Source organism: Mirounga leonina, unplaced genomic scaffold (genome assembly GCF_011800145.1).
Source record: "Mirounga leonina isolate KUSES-001 unplaced genomic scaffold, KU_Mleo_1.0 Mir_170, whole genome shotgun sequence".
In the NCBI taxonomy this organism is placed as follows: Eukaryota; Metazoa; Chordata; class Mammalia; order Carnivora; family Phocidae; genus Mirounga; species Mirounga leonina.
Genome location: NW_023270433.1, coordinates 27011357 through 27029407, shown reverse-complemented (window position 1 = coordinate 27029407; position 18051 = coordinate 27011357). Strand labels below are relative to the sequence as shown.

The following is an 18051-nucleotide window of genomic DNA, read 5'->3' as shown; positions in this document are numbered from 1 at the left end:
TCAACAACAAGAACAAGAACAAACTACAATCATTGACTCCTAAAACATACACATTTATTTACTTATTTTCATTATGACTGCACCCAAAAAATTTTAGAGCTTGAGAGCTTTGAGAGATGAATTTGACACAGTAGCAAGAACCTATTTGGCTCTTTGGTTTCTCTAATTGATTTCCACATTGTGATTATAAAAATTACCTGTCCCTTTCCCATTTACTTTTTAAACACATTTCTTCTCAGTAGGTGTTTAACTGCCTCCTTCACATCCTTGTTCCTAAGACTGTAGATTAAAGGATTCATCATAGGAGTAATAACCCCACAGAACATAGATATAAGTTTGTCAGTAGCATCCAAGTCATCTGAATTAAGTGTCTCTTTAGACTTGGGCTTCATGTACTTGAAGAGAATGGTTCCATAGAATATTATCACCATAGTCAGGTGGGCTGAGCAGGTGGAGACTTTGCTTCTCCCCTCAGAAGAGCGAATTTTGAGGATGCTGACAATGATTAATATATAAGAGATAATGATTAATAACAGTGGTGTCAATACAAACAATGTTGTGGCCACAAGCATGATAAACTCATTGCCTGAGATGTCAGCACAGGCCAGTTTCATGACAGCCAGAATTTCACAGGAGAAATGATTGATGACGTTATTCCTACAGAAAGGCAATTGTACCACAAATACAGTTTGTACTGCAGAGTTGATGACTCCTATGATCCAGGACCCAGCTGCCATGGGCACAAAGGAATCCTTGCTCATGATGACAGGATATCTTAGGGGGTTGCAGATGGCCACGTATCGGTCAAAGGCCATCATGCCCAAGAGCACACACTCTGTTGTCCCCACGGCCAACCAAGGAACATCCGCACTGCACAGCTAGAGAAGGAGATGGTCTTTCTTTCTGAGAGGAAGCTCACCAGTGTGGAGGGAATGGAGGTGGTAGTGTAGCAGATGTCCAAGAAGGAGAAGTTCCCCATGAAGAAATACATAGGGGTGTGAAGGTGGGAGTCCAAGATGCTGATTAAAATAAGGGTGCCAGGCGCCTGGGTGGCTCAGTCGTTAAGCGTCTGCCTTCGGCTCAGATCATGGTCCCAGGGTCCTGGGATCAAGTCCCACATCGGGCTCCCTGCTCCACGGGAAGCCTGCTTCTCCCTCTCCCACTCCCCCTGCTTGTGTTCCCTCTCTCTCTGTGTCTCTCTCTGTCAAATAAATAAATAAAATCTTAAAAAAAAAAATAAGGGTGCCATTGCCCAGAAGGATGACAACATACATTATTAAGATTAGCACAAAAAAGAGTAGCTCAAGCCTTGGGTAACCAGAAAGCCCCTTTAAAAAGAATTCCACCAGAATGGTTTGATTTTCCCATTCCATTTCACTTTCTCTTACCTGTAAGAATTCAAAAAATTTTTTAAGCATAATAATTTATTTATTCTGGAAAATCCAAGTTCACCAATGCACATATATAAAAATTTGCCATGGACCCAATGAGAAGGAAGAAAGAAAATAAAGAAGGGGAAGAAGAGAGAAAAGGTAAAGAAGTGAAATAATCAACAAGGGAAGTATGAAGAATCTACTGTATCCACCATTCTGGGCCAGCAATTTTTGAGGCTGATTTCACACATCACCTCACTTAAACCCCACACTTACGATCATTTCAAAAATAAGAAATTTATCTAAGTTAACCAAAGAGAGTTTAAGCCTAAAGTCATATAATTAATATGTCGCAAAGCCTCGGCCCAAACTCAAGCTTGTTTGTGGTCCCTAATTATCTGAAATGTCTTATGAACTATAAAAGCAATAAGGAATGCATTATATCAGAGATTTGATTAGCTAACTTGTAAAGATAGCCTGGCTCCTAGTCAGGAAGACTCAATAATAACCCATTGCATATTAAAACATGGAAAGAAGTGTGTTAATTGGATGGGACAATGGTCAGCAATAAACCCAACCAGTATTTACTGACTGCCCTGATTGTCCAAAAAACAAGTACAATTCCCGTAAAACCCAATTAACTGAAGTCTTCTTGTTACAATGCAAATATCCTTTTTTTGATGGGAGATAGAACAAAATTGTAATAATTATCATACAGCAAAATACATAGTAAAGTTGATTTTGTCTCTTTTAGTGTATAGTTCTATGAATTTTGAAACATGTATAGATTCATGTAACTATAGCTATAATCAGAACACAGAACTTGTCTATCACCCTAAACACTGCCTTGTGCTATTCCTTTTTCGTCCTTCCTTTTGTCTACTCATAAATCTTGCAAAGACTAAAATGCTTTTTATTCTATAATTTTATCTTTTCCAGAATATCACATAAAAGGAATCATATGAGCCATTGGTCTCTGGCTTCTTTCTCTTAGCATAAAGCCTCTGAGATTCATCCAAGTTGTAATTGCTGAGTAGCATGCCACTGTATGGATGTACTAGAGTTTGTTTATTCACCTACTGAAAGACATTTGAGTTGTTTCCAGTTTTATGGCAATTATGAATAAAGCTGTTATAAAATTTATACTCACATTTTTGTGTAAACATAAGTTTTCATTTTTCTAGGGTAAATTTCAGAGTGGCATAGTGGATAAAGAATCGCACATATTTAAGTTTATAAGAAACTGCGAGTATTCCAGAGTAGCTGTATCATTTTTGCATTCCTACCAGAAATGTATGGGAATTATAGCTGCTTTTCATCCACATATATATATGTGTGTGTGTGTGTATGTGTGTGTGTATGTATATGTATATATATATAATATTTATAATTACATATATATTTTGCCCATTTTAATTGGATTGTTCATTTTCTTTTTGTTGAGTTTTGAGAGTTCTTCATATATTCTGGCTATGGATAATATTTTGGATATATGACTTACATATATTGTCTATAAGTCTGCGACTTGTCTTCTCATTTTCTTAATGCAAAAAAACTTTTCATTGCCACTTTAACCAGTTGCTGCTTAAGTTCAATTGATATAACATCCATCCATGTCATGACCAAAAAGACATTTTCTAAAAGGGCAGTTCTTTGACACCTCTCACCTTGGGTTATTCTTCAGGGAAATATTCACTGCCATCACTCAGGGATCAGAAACAGTAGGTTTTCCATCCAAAGACTTTGCCTCATAAAGTCTCAGGCCTTCCTTTACTTTTTCTTCATAAATAGTACCCCTCCCACACACACATACAAATTTCCTTTCTTGTGGACACAGAATCCATTGAAAAGGCTCTAATTCACTCAAACAAAAAGACACCTGACATGTAGAACATTTCTCCCTATTCAGGAAACTTAGTGTGAATTTTAGGTCTGAATCCTTTGGACCTATTTTAACTGGCTTCTTAACTACTTATATTTGCCTTTGGTTATTATTAGGGTACTTGTTCCATCCTATTTTTGCCCTTATTTCAATCAACTTCATCTTCTATAGGTTCTTTTATACCTTAAAGATGCATGCTTCTTTTATTCTGAGTCCCAAATTCACCTTCTTTAATGCTAGCCAGCCAAATCCCAATTCCTCAGTAAATGATGACTAAGAAGTAAATTCACTCTGCAAGTTCACTTTGTCTATTGAAGCAAATGTATTTTTTTTAAGAAACTGAGATTTTTACTGATATGCAGATGCACATTAGAGTTAATGTTTCTACAAAAAGGTTCTATAAACAATAGAAGTCAACCTACTAATTTTCATCACATGGATGAAAATTTTCATGACACGGATGGATGTTATATCAAACTCTACTCACATTGTAATGAAGAGTGTTATGCCCCCATAGCAAAGGCCAGCACCATTTAAAGCAAGAAACTCAGGTTGACATGTTTAAAGAAAGGCTATTTCAATTCATTCATATAAAAGTTAAATGAGCGTGTGTGTGAGTGTGTGTGAGTGTATGAGTGTGTGTGTGTGTCAAATATGATGTCTCAAGTTAACCATAGGAATGCATTACCAACAACAACAAAAAATTAAAAGTACTCAAAACAATTCTCCAAATACTCTTATAACAATGAAAATCAAAATTCTTCCCTTTTAGCTAAAAACTCTTTTCTCTGCTTCATTTACTTTTTACACAAATCAAAATATGTATTCAAGAGTAAGTAATAAAAGTTTTCCAAACAGCAGCCCAGTGAAAGGCTCCAGGACAGGGACTGTTTGTCTGATCATGATTAGCACTAGACAAACATTTGCTAAACAGAACCAAAGAGAACTGAATTGGTGCTATGAGGTAAATTGTTACAGAATCTGAACACTGGAAACACAAGCTTACTTTATATTCTGGATCAAGAGTGCAAATCTGCTGCCTATTGTACAGCAACCTCACCGGACCAGTGGGAAATGACATCATTATATATGTAGGGACTACTGAACCAAGGATCCAGAAACTATATTCTGATTAAATGAATTTTTATTCCCACTAAAATAAATTCTAGACCTAACTATCCATCTTTTTTGGATATTCAAATCATTCTTTTGGTCATAGTTTTAAATTTTGTCTCTATTTTCTCACTATGTCAATGAAAATCCTCTTGGAATTTTTTTATTCCTATTCTATATAGACTCTTTATAGTAAAAAATATTCTATCCCCCATACACATGGCTATTTCAACTAGGTTCATTGGACTGACATCCCCTTGGATTTGTTTTACTAGTATGTTTTCAGCAATTACCTCTAAATGGAAGATCAATTCATCACCTAGGTTGCAACACACAGCAGATTGTTTTGCCTTGATCTTCTATTTGCAGCCTATTGTACAAAATTTTCCATGAGGTTAATGAATGTCTGAAGGGACTACCACTGAGGACCACAATGTCACAGGCCTTGTTGTCTGGAAAACATTGACGGCAAGGGTACTATTGCAAAATTGTTTTAAAAACTATACATTATAGCCAAATATGATTGATCACAAAGGGAATGTATTTTGGATGTGCTAGCTCAAAAGTAAGATAAAGGGGCACGTGAGTGGCTCAGTCGTTAAGCGTCTGCCTTGGCTCAGGTCATGATCCCAGGGTCCTGGGATCGAGCCCCACATCAGACTCCCTGCTCTGAGGGAAGCCTGCTTCTCCCTCTCCCACACCCCCTACTTGTGTTCCCTCTCTCACTCTCTGTCAAATAAATAAATTAAATATTTTTTTTAAGTATGATAAAAATAAGTATCTGAGAATATGGAAGATTTCATTTGCCCTTCAAGCCCAGGTGGAAACATTGCCCTATTGTGAAGATCCAGGAATTTCTCTAAAGAATTTTCTCTGCGCTCAGGAAGGCAATTTAAATATTTCTTGCTCTAAGGGACTTATGCACTTTTCTAAGCCATAGCTTTAAATTGCTTCAGGGGAAAGACGTTCAAAACTTTTGAAAACTTCAAGAATAATCCCCTACAGACTTAATTATATTAGATCCATTCTGTGTTTCAAATAACCAATCAGGATATGTCTTAACCCATTCTATATTATCATATACTGCTGAAATCCTTAATCCAAATATATTCCAGTGGCTTTGTCCATACCTTTGTTCATCCTACCATGTCTTATTGATAATATAGTAGAAACACCTCATTTAGCTACATTAGCTCTTGGTTATTAATAGTAAGAGTAAAAACTTATAAATTTCCAGGCATTGTTATAAGAATTTTATATATATTAAGTCATTTAATTCTTATTTAGTTAGTGAGTGAAGAGAAAAAGTGTTTTATTGTACAAAATAATCTAAAAATTATTGAAGCTGAAAATCAGAATTTACTTGTACTTATGTGAATATGAGTGGCATTTTGATATCCACAACAAATTCAGAAATTTTGCAACCATTCAATGAAAACCTAGAAGCCATTGAGCTGTTCAGTTTTCTTATTGCAACTCTATAACCTAATTTGTAGCTCAATCCCACTCCATACTGTAAGCATCTCCAAAGAATTCACCTAAACAGGGGCACCTGGGTGGCTCAGTCAATTGAGCCTCTGACTCTTAGTTACAGTTCAAGTCATGATCTCTTAGTTTCAGCTCAGGTCCTGGGGTCAAGCCCCACCCCCATGTGTGTGTGTGTGTGTGTGTGCACGCACTCGCGCACACCCATGCACACACACCAGTCTTACTTTCTCTCACTCTCTCAAATAAATAAATATTTTTTTAAAAGAATAGATATACTTATCACCCACATGAATTGACATAAAATTACCACCTATCTAATACAAACAGGAGGTAATGATGAATATATGTATAAAATACTAGGTACTCTCAGCCAACTTCTACTTCTGAAGGGTATGTTCTCCTTTCCTTGAACTGCTTCACCCAAATAATGAATATAATTTGTTTACCATGAAACCACTAACCCAGGTAAAACAGACTTTGACTACAGGTCTAAGAATAGTAGGAAAAAAACCATAGCACTGAACAGAAACAAGTTAAAACTGGATATCCAATATCATTGTTTCTGAAGTTCATTGATCTGACCATACAGCTGCAGCCAGCTTCCTGTACATCTTCTTAGGTCCTGGTCTGTCAACATGTGACTGAGCTTCCTTCTCAAAAACAGAGTTCTCTACCCATTTTTTCCCTTCTTCTCAGATCATAAGGGATCCTCAAAATCCTATATCCAACATTACTTAAGTGAAGCACCTAAGTAAGTCATATCAGAACAATGTGACAAGAAAATAAAATTATTCTTTTACATTTTTTGACAGAAAAGTTTTAGTTACTATTTTTTAACCTATCATTAAAGCTGGGACATGGGTCATAATTTTATAAAATCAAATGGCTCATTAAAGAGCTCCCCACCAAAAAAAAAAAATTTGTTTAACTATAATTATCTTTTCTGTCATCACCTAGGATGTACAAAATATCCTAATGGGCATGCAGTGCAACTCAGCCTCAATGTGTAATCTCCAGACCTAAAGACATTGCTGAAATTATTTAAATTGAGATTTTACATTTTTTTACTATAAATTAACCTTTCAAACATAATTAGGCACCTATCTCAATTTTTTCCATTTTTAAAATTACATTTTCTGTTTTCCATATGTATCTATATTTATTCGAGAAACTTGGACAATTCAGAAAAAATACCATGGTTAATTTTTTAAATGTATCTTTCCAGCATCTATCACACATAAGTTTTCCTGGTTAGGTTTTGGCTTTGCAAACAATGCTAAAGACTAGTTTTTGTTTTTCTTTAATGTTACCATTTCAACATAAGTATTTTTGTATTAATAGAAATTCTTTAAAAACATTATTCAATAGTAGTAAAATAGTCCACCAAATGATGTACTATGATGATTTCATAATTCCCCTCCATCAAAATAGACAAGTATGAAAAACTACTTCAAAACGTAGCAGGTAGGAAGACGGCACTGGAACAGGAGGATCCTGGGCTTGTCTCGTCCCATAAACACAACTAGATAATTATCAAATCATCCTAAATACCCCCAGAATCAACCTGAAGACTGACAGAAAAAACTCCACAACTAAAGGGAAAGAAGAAGACACCTTAAAGAAGGTAAGAAGTGCAAAGATGTGGCTTAGAGGAGAAAAAGGATCAGGGATGCTGCAGAAGAGTGGGAGTCTTGGTCATGGAGAAGGGTGAGAGAAAGAGGAGTACACAGGGAAATGTACAAAGAAAACATTTCCCCCAAGCCATCAGCTGGGAAAACTAGAGAGGCTGAATTTTGTGAGTTCTTGCAACTAGTGGGACTTAAAGCCTAGAGTTTTAAAGGTCAGTGGGTTTGGCAGGGCTAGAGCCCTAATGGCACTGCATTGGTCCTGCAGAGAAGGCAGGCAAATAGTCCAGGGGCAGATGGCATGGAAGCAATGATATGAAGAACATCTGGGGCACACAGTGGGGAGATTATTAGCTCCTCTTCTAGGAGCATGTCCCTGAGATAGAGCAGTCACAGAAACACCTCTCTGGGAACAAAGGAGCTGGCTGGCACCTCCCTTGCCCCTTACCATTAACACAGAGCCACATGCGGGAAGCAGTGCAGCACTGACACTGGCTGCCTAACTTACTTACACCAAGCCCCCTGACCTCTGGCAGGACTGCCCTTCTAAGTCACTTGCCTCAGTCTAGCATGGTGGGCCTCTCCCCAAAAGAAGGCCAGCACAAACCCCTGCCTATACCACATCTCCCCACTAGAGAGTCCTGCAAGGCCTCAGTTCTGGTGGAGGTGGTGTTAGGTCTCATATCACAAGCAGACAAGAGCACACTTAATTAAAACTCACCACATTCAAGCCAAGAGCCAAACACTACCCACAGTAGGCAAGGAGAACTTCTGCAGATTGCTGGCCTGAAGGATAGAGCAGCCAAAACACAACAGTAGAGTGCATGCAACACCCACTGGAAACACTTCCTGAAGTGTCAGGTCCTGGGCACTACATGACCTGTTCTTCATAAGGCCATTACTTTCAGGAGAAGGAGACATCACTGGCTTTTCCAACATAGAGAAAAAAGCAAAATGCCAAGGTGGAGGTATTTCTCCCAAATGAAAGAACAAGATAAGGCTGCAGCCAGCGTTCTAAGCAAAACAGATATAAGTAACATGCCTGGTGGGGAATTTAAAGCAACAATCATAAGGATACTCACTGGGCTTGAGGAAAGAAGACATCAGAGAGACCCTTACCACAGAGATAAAAGAGTTAAAAAAAAATCAACCAGAGATGAAGAATGCAATCAATGAGACTGTAAGCAGGCTTGGTGCAATGAACGGTAGCTAGAAGCAGGAGAAGAATGAATTAATGATATAGAAATAAAATAACAGAATATAATAAAACTGAATGAAAGAGAGAAAGAAGAATTATGCAACAGGAGAAAAGACTTAAGGAACTTAGTGACCCCATCAAACGGAGTAAAATTCATATTATAGGAATCTCAGAATAGAAGAGAGAGAAAAGGGACCAGAAAGTTATTTCAAGAAATAACAACAGAAAATTCCCCTAATCTGGGAAAGGAAACAGACATCCAGATTCAGGAGGCACAGAAAACTCCCATCAAAATCAACAAAAGCAGGCCAATACCAATATATATTATAATTAAATTTGCAAAATAGACTGATAAAGAAAAAAAGCAGCAAGACAAAAGAAATCCTTAACTTACAAGGGAAAACCCATAAAGCTAGCTGGAGATTTCTCAACAGAAACTTGGCAAGCCAGAAGAGAGTGGCATGATATATTCAAAGTGTTGAATGGAGAACATCTGGAAAGAATGCTTTATCCAGAAAGGCTATTATTCAGAACAGATGGAGACCTGGAGTTTCCCAAACAAAAACTAAAGGAGGGGCGCCTGGGTGGCTCAGTCGGTTGAGTGACTGCCTTCGGCTCAGGTCATGATCCCAGGGTCCTGGGATCGAGTCCCACATTGGGCTCCCTGCTCTGGGGGGAGCCTGCTTCTCCCTCTCCCACTCCCCCTGCTTGTGTTCCCTCTCTCGCTGTGTCTCTCTCTGTCAAATAAATAAATAAAATCTTTAAAAAAAAAAAAAAAAACTAAAGGAGTTCATGACCACTAAATCATCCCTGCAAGAAACATTAAAGGAGGCTCTGAGTACAAAGGAGAGACCAAAAGTGACAAAGACAAGAAAGGATCAGAGAAAATCTCCAGAAACAATGATAAAACAAGTAATAAAATGGCAATAAATCCATATCTAACAATAATCACTTTGAAAGTAAATGGACTAAACATATCCATCAAAAGACATAGGGTGTCAAAATGGATAAAAAACAAGATCCATCTATAATGCTGCCAAGAGACTCATTTTAGATCTACAGATACTTGCAGATTGAAAGAGAGGGGGTGGAGAAACATTTATCACTGAAATATAGGTCAAAAGAAAGCTGGAGTAGCAATACATATATCGGAAAAACTAGGTTTTAAGACAAAGACTGTAAAAGGAGACAAAAAAGGGCATTATATAGTCATAAAGGGGATAATCCAAAAAGAATATATAACAATTATAAATATTTATGCACCCAACATGGGAGCACCCAAATATATAAAACAATTAATAGCAAACACAAAGGAATTAATTGATAATAACACAATAATAGTAGGAACTTTAAAACCCCATTTACATCAATAGATAGATCATCCAAACAGAAAATAAACAAGGAAACAATGGATTTGAATGACACAATGGACCAGATGGACTTAACAGATATATTCAGAACATTCCATCCTGAAATAGCAGAATACACATTCTTTTCAAGTGCACATAGAACATTCTCCAGAATAGATCACATATTAGGTCACAAAACAGGCCTCAACAAATTAAAAAAAAACTGAAGTCATACCATGTACCTTTTCTGACTACAATGCTATGAAACTAGAACTCAACCACAAGAAAAAAATTGAAAAGACCACAAATACATGGAGGTTAAACAACATGCTACTGATCAATGAATGGGTGAATCAAGAAATCAAAGAATAAAAAAAACAAACAAACATGGAAACAAATGAAAATGAAAACACAATAGTCCCAAGCCTTTGAGATGCAGCAAAAGCCATCCTCAGAGGGAAGTATATAGTAATACAGGCCTATTTCAAGAAACAAGAAAAATCTCAAATAAACAACCTAACCTTACACCTAAAGGAGCTGGAAAAGGACAACAAACAAAAATAAAGCCAGCAGAAGGAAGGAAATAATAAATATTAGAGCAGAAATAAATGATATAGAAAACAAACAAACAAAAAACAATAGAAGAGAACAATGAAACCAGGTGCTGGTTCTTTGAAAAAATTAGTAAGATTTATAAACCTCTAACCAGACTTATCAAAAAGAAAAGAGAAAGGATCCAAATAAATGAAATCACAAATGAGAGAGGAGAAATAACCAACACTGCAGAAATACAAACAATTATAAGAGAATATTATGAAAAACTATATGCCAATAAGTTGGACAACCTGGGAGAAATGGATAAATTTCTAGAAACATATAAACTACCAAAACTGAAACAGAAGAAATAAAAAACTTGAACAGACTAATAACCAGCATAGAAATTCAATCAGTAATCAAAAAACTCCCAAGAATTCTACCATTTTTTTAAGATTTGGAGCAAAGATGTCCTTCAACAGATGAATGGATAAAGATGTGGTTCAAATATACAATAGAATATTACTCAGCCATCAGAAAGGATGGATACCTACCATTTGCATCAACATAGATGGAACTGGAGAGGATTATGCTAAGTGAAATAAGTCAAGTAGAGAAACATAGTTATCACATGGTTTCATTCATATGTGGAACATAAGGAATAGCACAGAGGGCCATAGGGGAAGGGAGGAAAAACTGAATGGGAAGAAATCAGAGAGGGAGACTAACCATGAGAGGCTCTGGACTCCAGGAAACAAACTGAGGGTTACAGAAGGAGTGGGGGGAAGGGGTAACCGGGTAATGGGTATTAAGAAAGGCACATGTTGTGATGAGTACTGGATGTTATACACAACTAATGAATCATTGAACACTACATTAAAAACTAGTGATGTACAGTATGTTGCCTACCTGAATGTAAAAATTTTAAAAAAAAAGATTTTATTTATTTATTTTAGAGAGATAGAGCAGAGGGAGAGGTAGAAGGAGATGGAGAGGGAGAATCCCAAGCAGACTCCCCACTGAGCACAGTGCCTGATGCAGGGCTCAATCCCACAACCCTGAGATCATGACCAGAGCTGAAATCAACAGTTGGATGCTTAACTGATTGAGCCACCCAGGTATCACACTACCAGACATTTAAAGAAGACGTAATACCTATTCTTCTTAAACTATTCCAAAAAAATAGAAAAGGAAGGAAAACTTCCAAATTCATTCTATGAGGCCAGGATTACCCTGATACAAAAATGAGATAAACATTCCACTAAAAAAACAGAACTACAGGCCAATATCCCTGATGAACATGGATTCAAAAATTCTCAATAAAAATGCTTGCAAACCAAATCCAACAATACATTAAAAAATCGTTCACCACAATCAAGTGGGATTTATTCCTGAGATGCAATGTAGTTCAATATTAGCAAAATAATTACATTAATAAAAGAAAGGATAGAACCATATGATCATTTCAATAGATGCAGAAAAAGCATTTGACAAAGTACAGCACCCATTCATGATAAAAACCCTCAACAAAGTAGGTTTAGAGGGAACATACTTCAACATAAGAAAGGCCATGAAAAACCCACAGCTAATATCATCCTCAAATGGGGAAAAACTGAGTTTTTCCTCTATGGTCAGGAACAAGACAAGGATGTCCACTCTCACCACTGTTATTTAACATAGTACTGGAAGCTCCAGCCACAGAATCAGACAAAAAAAAAAAAAAGAAAGAAAGAAAAAGAAAAGAAATGAAAAAGAAATAAAAGGCATCCAAATTGGCAAGAAAGAAATAAAACTTCTACTGCTTGCAGATGACATGATATTCTATATAGAAACCAAAAGACTCCACCAAGAAACCACTAAAACTAATATACAAATTCAGTAAACTCGCAGGATACAAAATCAATGTACAGAAATCTGTTGCATTTCTATACACCAATAATGAAGCAGCAGAAAGAGAATTTAAGGAATCAATCCCATCTACAATTGCACCAAAAACAGTAAGATACCTAGGAATAAACCTAACCAAAGAGGCAAAAGACCTGTATTCTGAAAACTATAAAACACTGATGAAAGAAATTGAAGATGACACAAAGAAGTGGAAAAACATTCATGCTCATGAATTGGAAGAACAAATATTGTTAAAATGTATATGCGACCCAAAGCAATCTACAAATTTAATACAATCCCTATCAAAGTAACAACAGCATTTTTCACAGAGCTAGAACAAACAATCCTAAAATTTGTATGGAACCACAAAAGACCTCGAATAGCCAAAGCAACCTTGAAAAAGAAAAAAGCAAAGCTGGAGGCATCACAGTTCCAGACTTCAAGTTATATTACAAAGCTGTAACCATCAAGGCAGCATGGTACTGGCACAAAAACAGATACAAAGATCAATAGAACAGAATAGAAAACCCAAAAATGCACCCACAACTATATGGTCAATCTTTCAAAGCAGAAAAGAATATGAAATGGGAAAAAGACAGTCTCTTTAACCAATGGTGTTGGGAAAACTGGACAGCAACATGCAAAAGAATGAAACTGGACCACTTTCTTACACCCTACACAAAAATAAATTCAAAATGGATGAAAGACCTAAATGTGAGACAGGAAACTATCAAATTCCTAGAGAAGAACATAGGCAGAAACCTCTTTGACATCAGCTGTAGCAACTTCTTTCCAGATATGTCTCCTGAGGCAAGGGAAACAAAAGCAAAAATAAACTATTGGGACTACATCAAAATAAAAAGCTTCTGCACAGTGAAGGAAACAATCAATAAAACTAAAAGGCAACCTATGGAATGGAAGAAGATATTTGCAAATGACATATCTGATAAAGGGTTAGTATCCAAAATATACAAAGAACTTATCAAACTCAATACCCAAAACACCAATAATCCAGTTAAGAAATGGGCAGAGGACACAAATAGATATTTTTCCAAAGAAGACATCCAGATGGCTAACAGACACATGAAAAGATGCTCAACATCACTCATCGTTAGGGAAATACAAACCAAACTGCAATGAGATATCACCTCACGCCAAAATGGCTAAAATCAACAACACAAGAAACAACAGGTGTTGGCAAGGATGCAGAGAAAGGGGAACCCTCTTACACTGTTAGTGGGAATACAAACTGCTGCAGCCAATGTGGAAAACAGTATGGAGATTCCTCATAATGTTAAAAATAGAACTACCCTATGATCCAGCAATTGCACTACTAGGTATTTACCCAAAGAATACAAAAATATGAATTCAAAAGGATACATGCACCCCAATGTTTAAAACAGCATTGTCTACAATAGCCAAATTATGGAAACAGCCCAAGTGTCCATTGATGGATGAATGGATAAAGAAGATGTGGTTTGTATATACAATGGAACATTACTAAGCCATCAAAAGAATGAAATCTTGCCATTTGCAACAACATGAATAGAGCTTGAGAGTATTATGCTAAGTGAAAAAAGTTAGTTGGACAAAGACAAATGCCATATGATTTCACTCATATGTGGAATTTAGGAAACAAAACAAATGAGTGATGGGTAAAAAAAAAAGAGAGAGAGAGAGAGGTAAACCAAGAAACAAACTCTTAACTATAGAGAAGAAACTGATGGTTACAAGAGTGGAGGCAAGTGGGAAAGGAGTTAAATTGGTGATGAGGATTAAGGAGTGCACTTGTGATGAGCGCTGGGTGTTGTTTGGAAGTGTTCAATCACTATATTGTACACCTGAAACTAATATGACACTGTGTTAACTAACTGGAATTTAAGTAAAAACTTTTTTAAAAGGTAGCAGGCAATGATGGCAATTTTATCTAAAATTCCAAATCCTATGGGCAATAAATAGAAATTTACAGGTACTATCAGTAATCTTAATTTTTTTCTTTCCTTTACACAGATTCTGGGCCTCATCTTATAAAGAAGTAATAAAAAATGCAGGAAGCATTTCAAACACAAATGTATTCGAGACAGTACTCTTTTGAAGAATGGAATATTTGGAATTTATCAGTTACCTCTTAAAGGAGCTACTCTAGCATTGCAAGAGAAATATAATTACCTCCGCTCAATTTGTTATTTTTTTTAAAGATTTTATTTATTCATTTGACAGAGATAGATACAGCAAGAGAGGGAACACAAGCAGGGGGAGTGGGAGAGGGAGAAGCAGGCTTCCCGCAGAGCGAGGAGCCCGATGCGGGGCTCAATCCCAGGACCCTGGGATCATGACCCGGGCCAAAGGCAGACGCTTAACGACTGAGCCACCCAGGTGCCCCAATTTGTTATTTTTTTAAAGCATCAAAAGAGATGAGTGGCTTTCTGTAGGAATGATTATAAGAAAATCTCTTGGCAGCAACAATTTTGGGGCTGTTAGAATACCAAATATACCACCTTAGTCTCAGCATAAAAGAATTATTTTCTGAAAATAATTTCCAAATAGGGATAAACATTTTGAAGAACTTAGAAGGGAAGAAATGGCATTTGATCGGATCCATATCTTCCCTAAAACGGCTTCAGTATAGACTCCAGATTACTAACGCTTGTTCAAAGCCTCTATCAGAGTTTTACTGGCAGACTAAAAGTAGGTTGATAATGCTTCTGCAGTAATTCAAATTTCATTCTTAAACAGGAGTGTATCTTGGCCTAGCCACCTCCTCATGTTCTCTTTGTAAACTTGCATAGTTTGGTGCAGCTTACATTGGATAAGAGTCCTCTTTCCAATAGCCAATAGGATTGTAAACTTCCTTCTAAATTGACTACATGGTATGATCATTGTTTCCTTAGAGAGCAACATAACTTACTGTCAAATGACAATCACAAGGCAAATCCTATACCATCTCCACAGCCGTTTTTTGAAAATACTAAGTAGTAACTCATCCATTGGATCAATTAATTTATTTATCTAGGGAAATATTTTGCAACTCTGGTTAAAAACATGCAGAGCTGTTTTGAAAAGGACATTCTGTGATTCATTTACTATACACAGGAAGGTCATTTACTAATATTTACTCTCTAATTTTTTTTCAAATTGAAGAAGTTCCATGCTCTTTGGCACACAACCCAGATGCTTTAGCTCACCCAAAGTTCTTTCTTTAAAAAAAATTGGCCCTAACTGCAAATTCAACAAGTGCAAGATAAATAACTTTCAGATTGACAGCCTATATGCAATTTAGTTGCTTGTACATCTACAATCTAAAGAACATGAAACTGTTTTATACAGAACTCTCACCTCCAAGTCTCATCAGAATGTTCAGTTTCACACTGCCTACTATCCAGTTACAATTGTACACACAACTGAAGCACCAACGGTGTTCTCCAAGGTTTTAGAGAGAATCGATCTAAGAGGCCTTGTGACTCGTGTGTTCTGTAGAAAGCAGCATCAGCATCACCCAGTAACATGTTAGTAAGTGTAGATCTCAGGAGCCACTTCAACCCAACTGAATCAGAATCTATATTCTTCAAAGATTCCCCAGGTGGTTCACATATGGCCTAAAGTTTGTGAGACACCACTAGATCAGTGGCTTTCCTCATTTGCATACTAAAATCATCTGGAGAGCATTATTTTTAAAAAGGTGTCTGATTCCCACCCTTTAGCTACTTACAGAATTTTTGGATGACAACGAAGTGTAGCTAAAAAATATATGAGATTTAAAATCAGAAAAAGCAGACTTGAATAGCAGCTTATTTACTCATGATTTTATGTAAATTTCTTCTCTCTGGATTTCATTTTCCTCAGCGAATTATAGTGATAATAAAATAGGTAATGTATGTGAACATGTTTGTTAACTATAAAACTCTAAACAAATGATATTGTTAGTGAATGTCATAGTGTAAAATCAAATAAGTAAATCTTTGTTGAGAAAAATAAAGCATGCTCTCTCTAAAATATTGATTTTTAAAGTGGAGTTTATGGATTGATTGCATCAGAAATAGCAGATGTTTGTTAAAATGCAAATCACTCTTCCCTGCCTCAGAACTTGTGCATTATAATCTCAGAAAACAGAACACAGAAGCCTGCATTTTTAATAAGTTACCCATGTGGGTCAGCTGCTTTATGAGCCAGAAGAGGAATCTCACGAGCTCTCACTACTGTTACCACTATGCCAGCTGGTGCTCACATAGTTGTTGGACCTTCTACGCCACTTATCTTTTACTTTATATAATATGGGACCACCCATTTAACTCATATGCTGTTTCTTTTTCTGGCTTATTCCAGGTATGAAAAAGGAAAATGGAAAGGACCAATTGGACAACTGAAATTCAGTACATTCTGAGTACCAAGGAACTGAAAAAAATTCCTTTTTGTCATTTGGTTAGTGCTATACCTGGCACTCCTCCTGGAGAACAGCACCTTGGTCATCATAACCCTCCTAGAAGCCTGCCTCTACATGCCTTGTCATTGTGGATATCTGGTATTTATCCTCTTTTGTCCCCTCTATGCTGACAAACTTGCTACCATAAAAAAAAAAAAACCTCTCATTCACAGGCTGTATTATATAAATGTCTATCTCTTCATGTAATGGGGTCCACAGAGTGTGTGTTCCTGGCAGTGATAGCATGTGGCTTCTACATGGTCATCAGCAAATCTCTGAAATAGCCCATCATCATAAACAAGGCAGTTTGTGTTTAGAATGGCAGCTGTCTCCTGGAGATTAGGCTTTTTCAATGGAATGACAGAAAATGTACTCTCATTAAGAGTGTTCCTTCATGGAAGAAATGTCATTAATCATTTTGTGTGAAATACTAACTTTAATAAGGCTGGCCTGAACAAGTGTTTTCTTGAAAAATAGTATAATAATGTTGGGCAATGTAATATTTTCATTTGCTCCATTCTTTCTAATTTCTGTTTCCCATATTTTCATCATCTATACTGTACCAAAAATTACTTCAGCTGAAGGAAGAAAAAAGGCCTTTTCTGCATAACAGTGGTGACTATATCTTATGGGACAGTCCTCTTCATGTACATGAAGCTGAAGTCCAAAGACATTGACTTCAGACAAACTGGTTACCCTTCTCTATGGGTAGTCAACCCCATGCTCAGTCCTATCATCTATAACCTGAGAAATAAGGAAGTGCTTGGGGCTATGGGAAAATTAATGAGTAGATACTGGTTATGGAGAAAATGATGAGAAACTAATATCCTTGAATTCATGCACAAAAGAAGCTCACATCACTTAGGGGAAGAAAAGAAGCTCACATATTTTGAGACAAGGGTTTTCAATATAAAGAGAACAAAAGAAGGTCATATGTAGAATCTCAGAACTTAGTCTAATTATATCACTTTGGGAAAATAACTATGATTTCATTAAAAGGTAGGGCTAAGTAGTCTAAGAAATGCAAGTAAACTTATGGAAACAAAAAATATCTGAAATTAAGCCTTTCCAAGAAAATCCAACACATACAGCTATTTAACAAATAAAACATATATTTTAGTAGCTTTTATTTGAAATACTTTTGATATATTTGTTTGTGCTTGTTTTTTTTTTTTTTTAATT

At 36.5% G+C, this 18051-nt stretch overlaps 1 protein-coding gene and 1 pseudogene across 1 annotated transcript; one reads left to right on the top strand and one right to left on the bottom strand.

The window, feature by feature from the left end:
* Positions 1-210: 210 nt before the first annotated feature.
* On the bottom strand, positions 211-1373 carry LOC118017868 (olfactory receptor 13C2-like). The gene is given in 3 exon segments (XM_035016181.1): positions 211-853; positions 856-1040; positions 1249-1373. Coding segments are annotated over 3 exon segments (951 nt in total). The 3' UTR covers positions 211-212.
* Positions 1374-1930: 557 nt separating this feature from the next.
* LOC118018141 lies at positions 1931-17682 on the top strand (annotated as a pseudogene).
* The last annotated feature ends 369 nt before the right edge of the window (positions 17683-18051 follow it).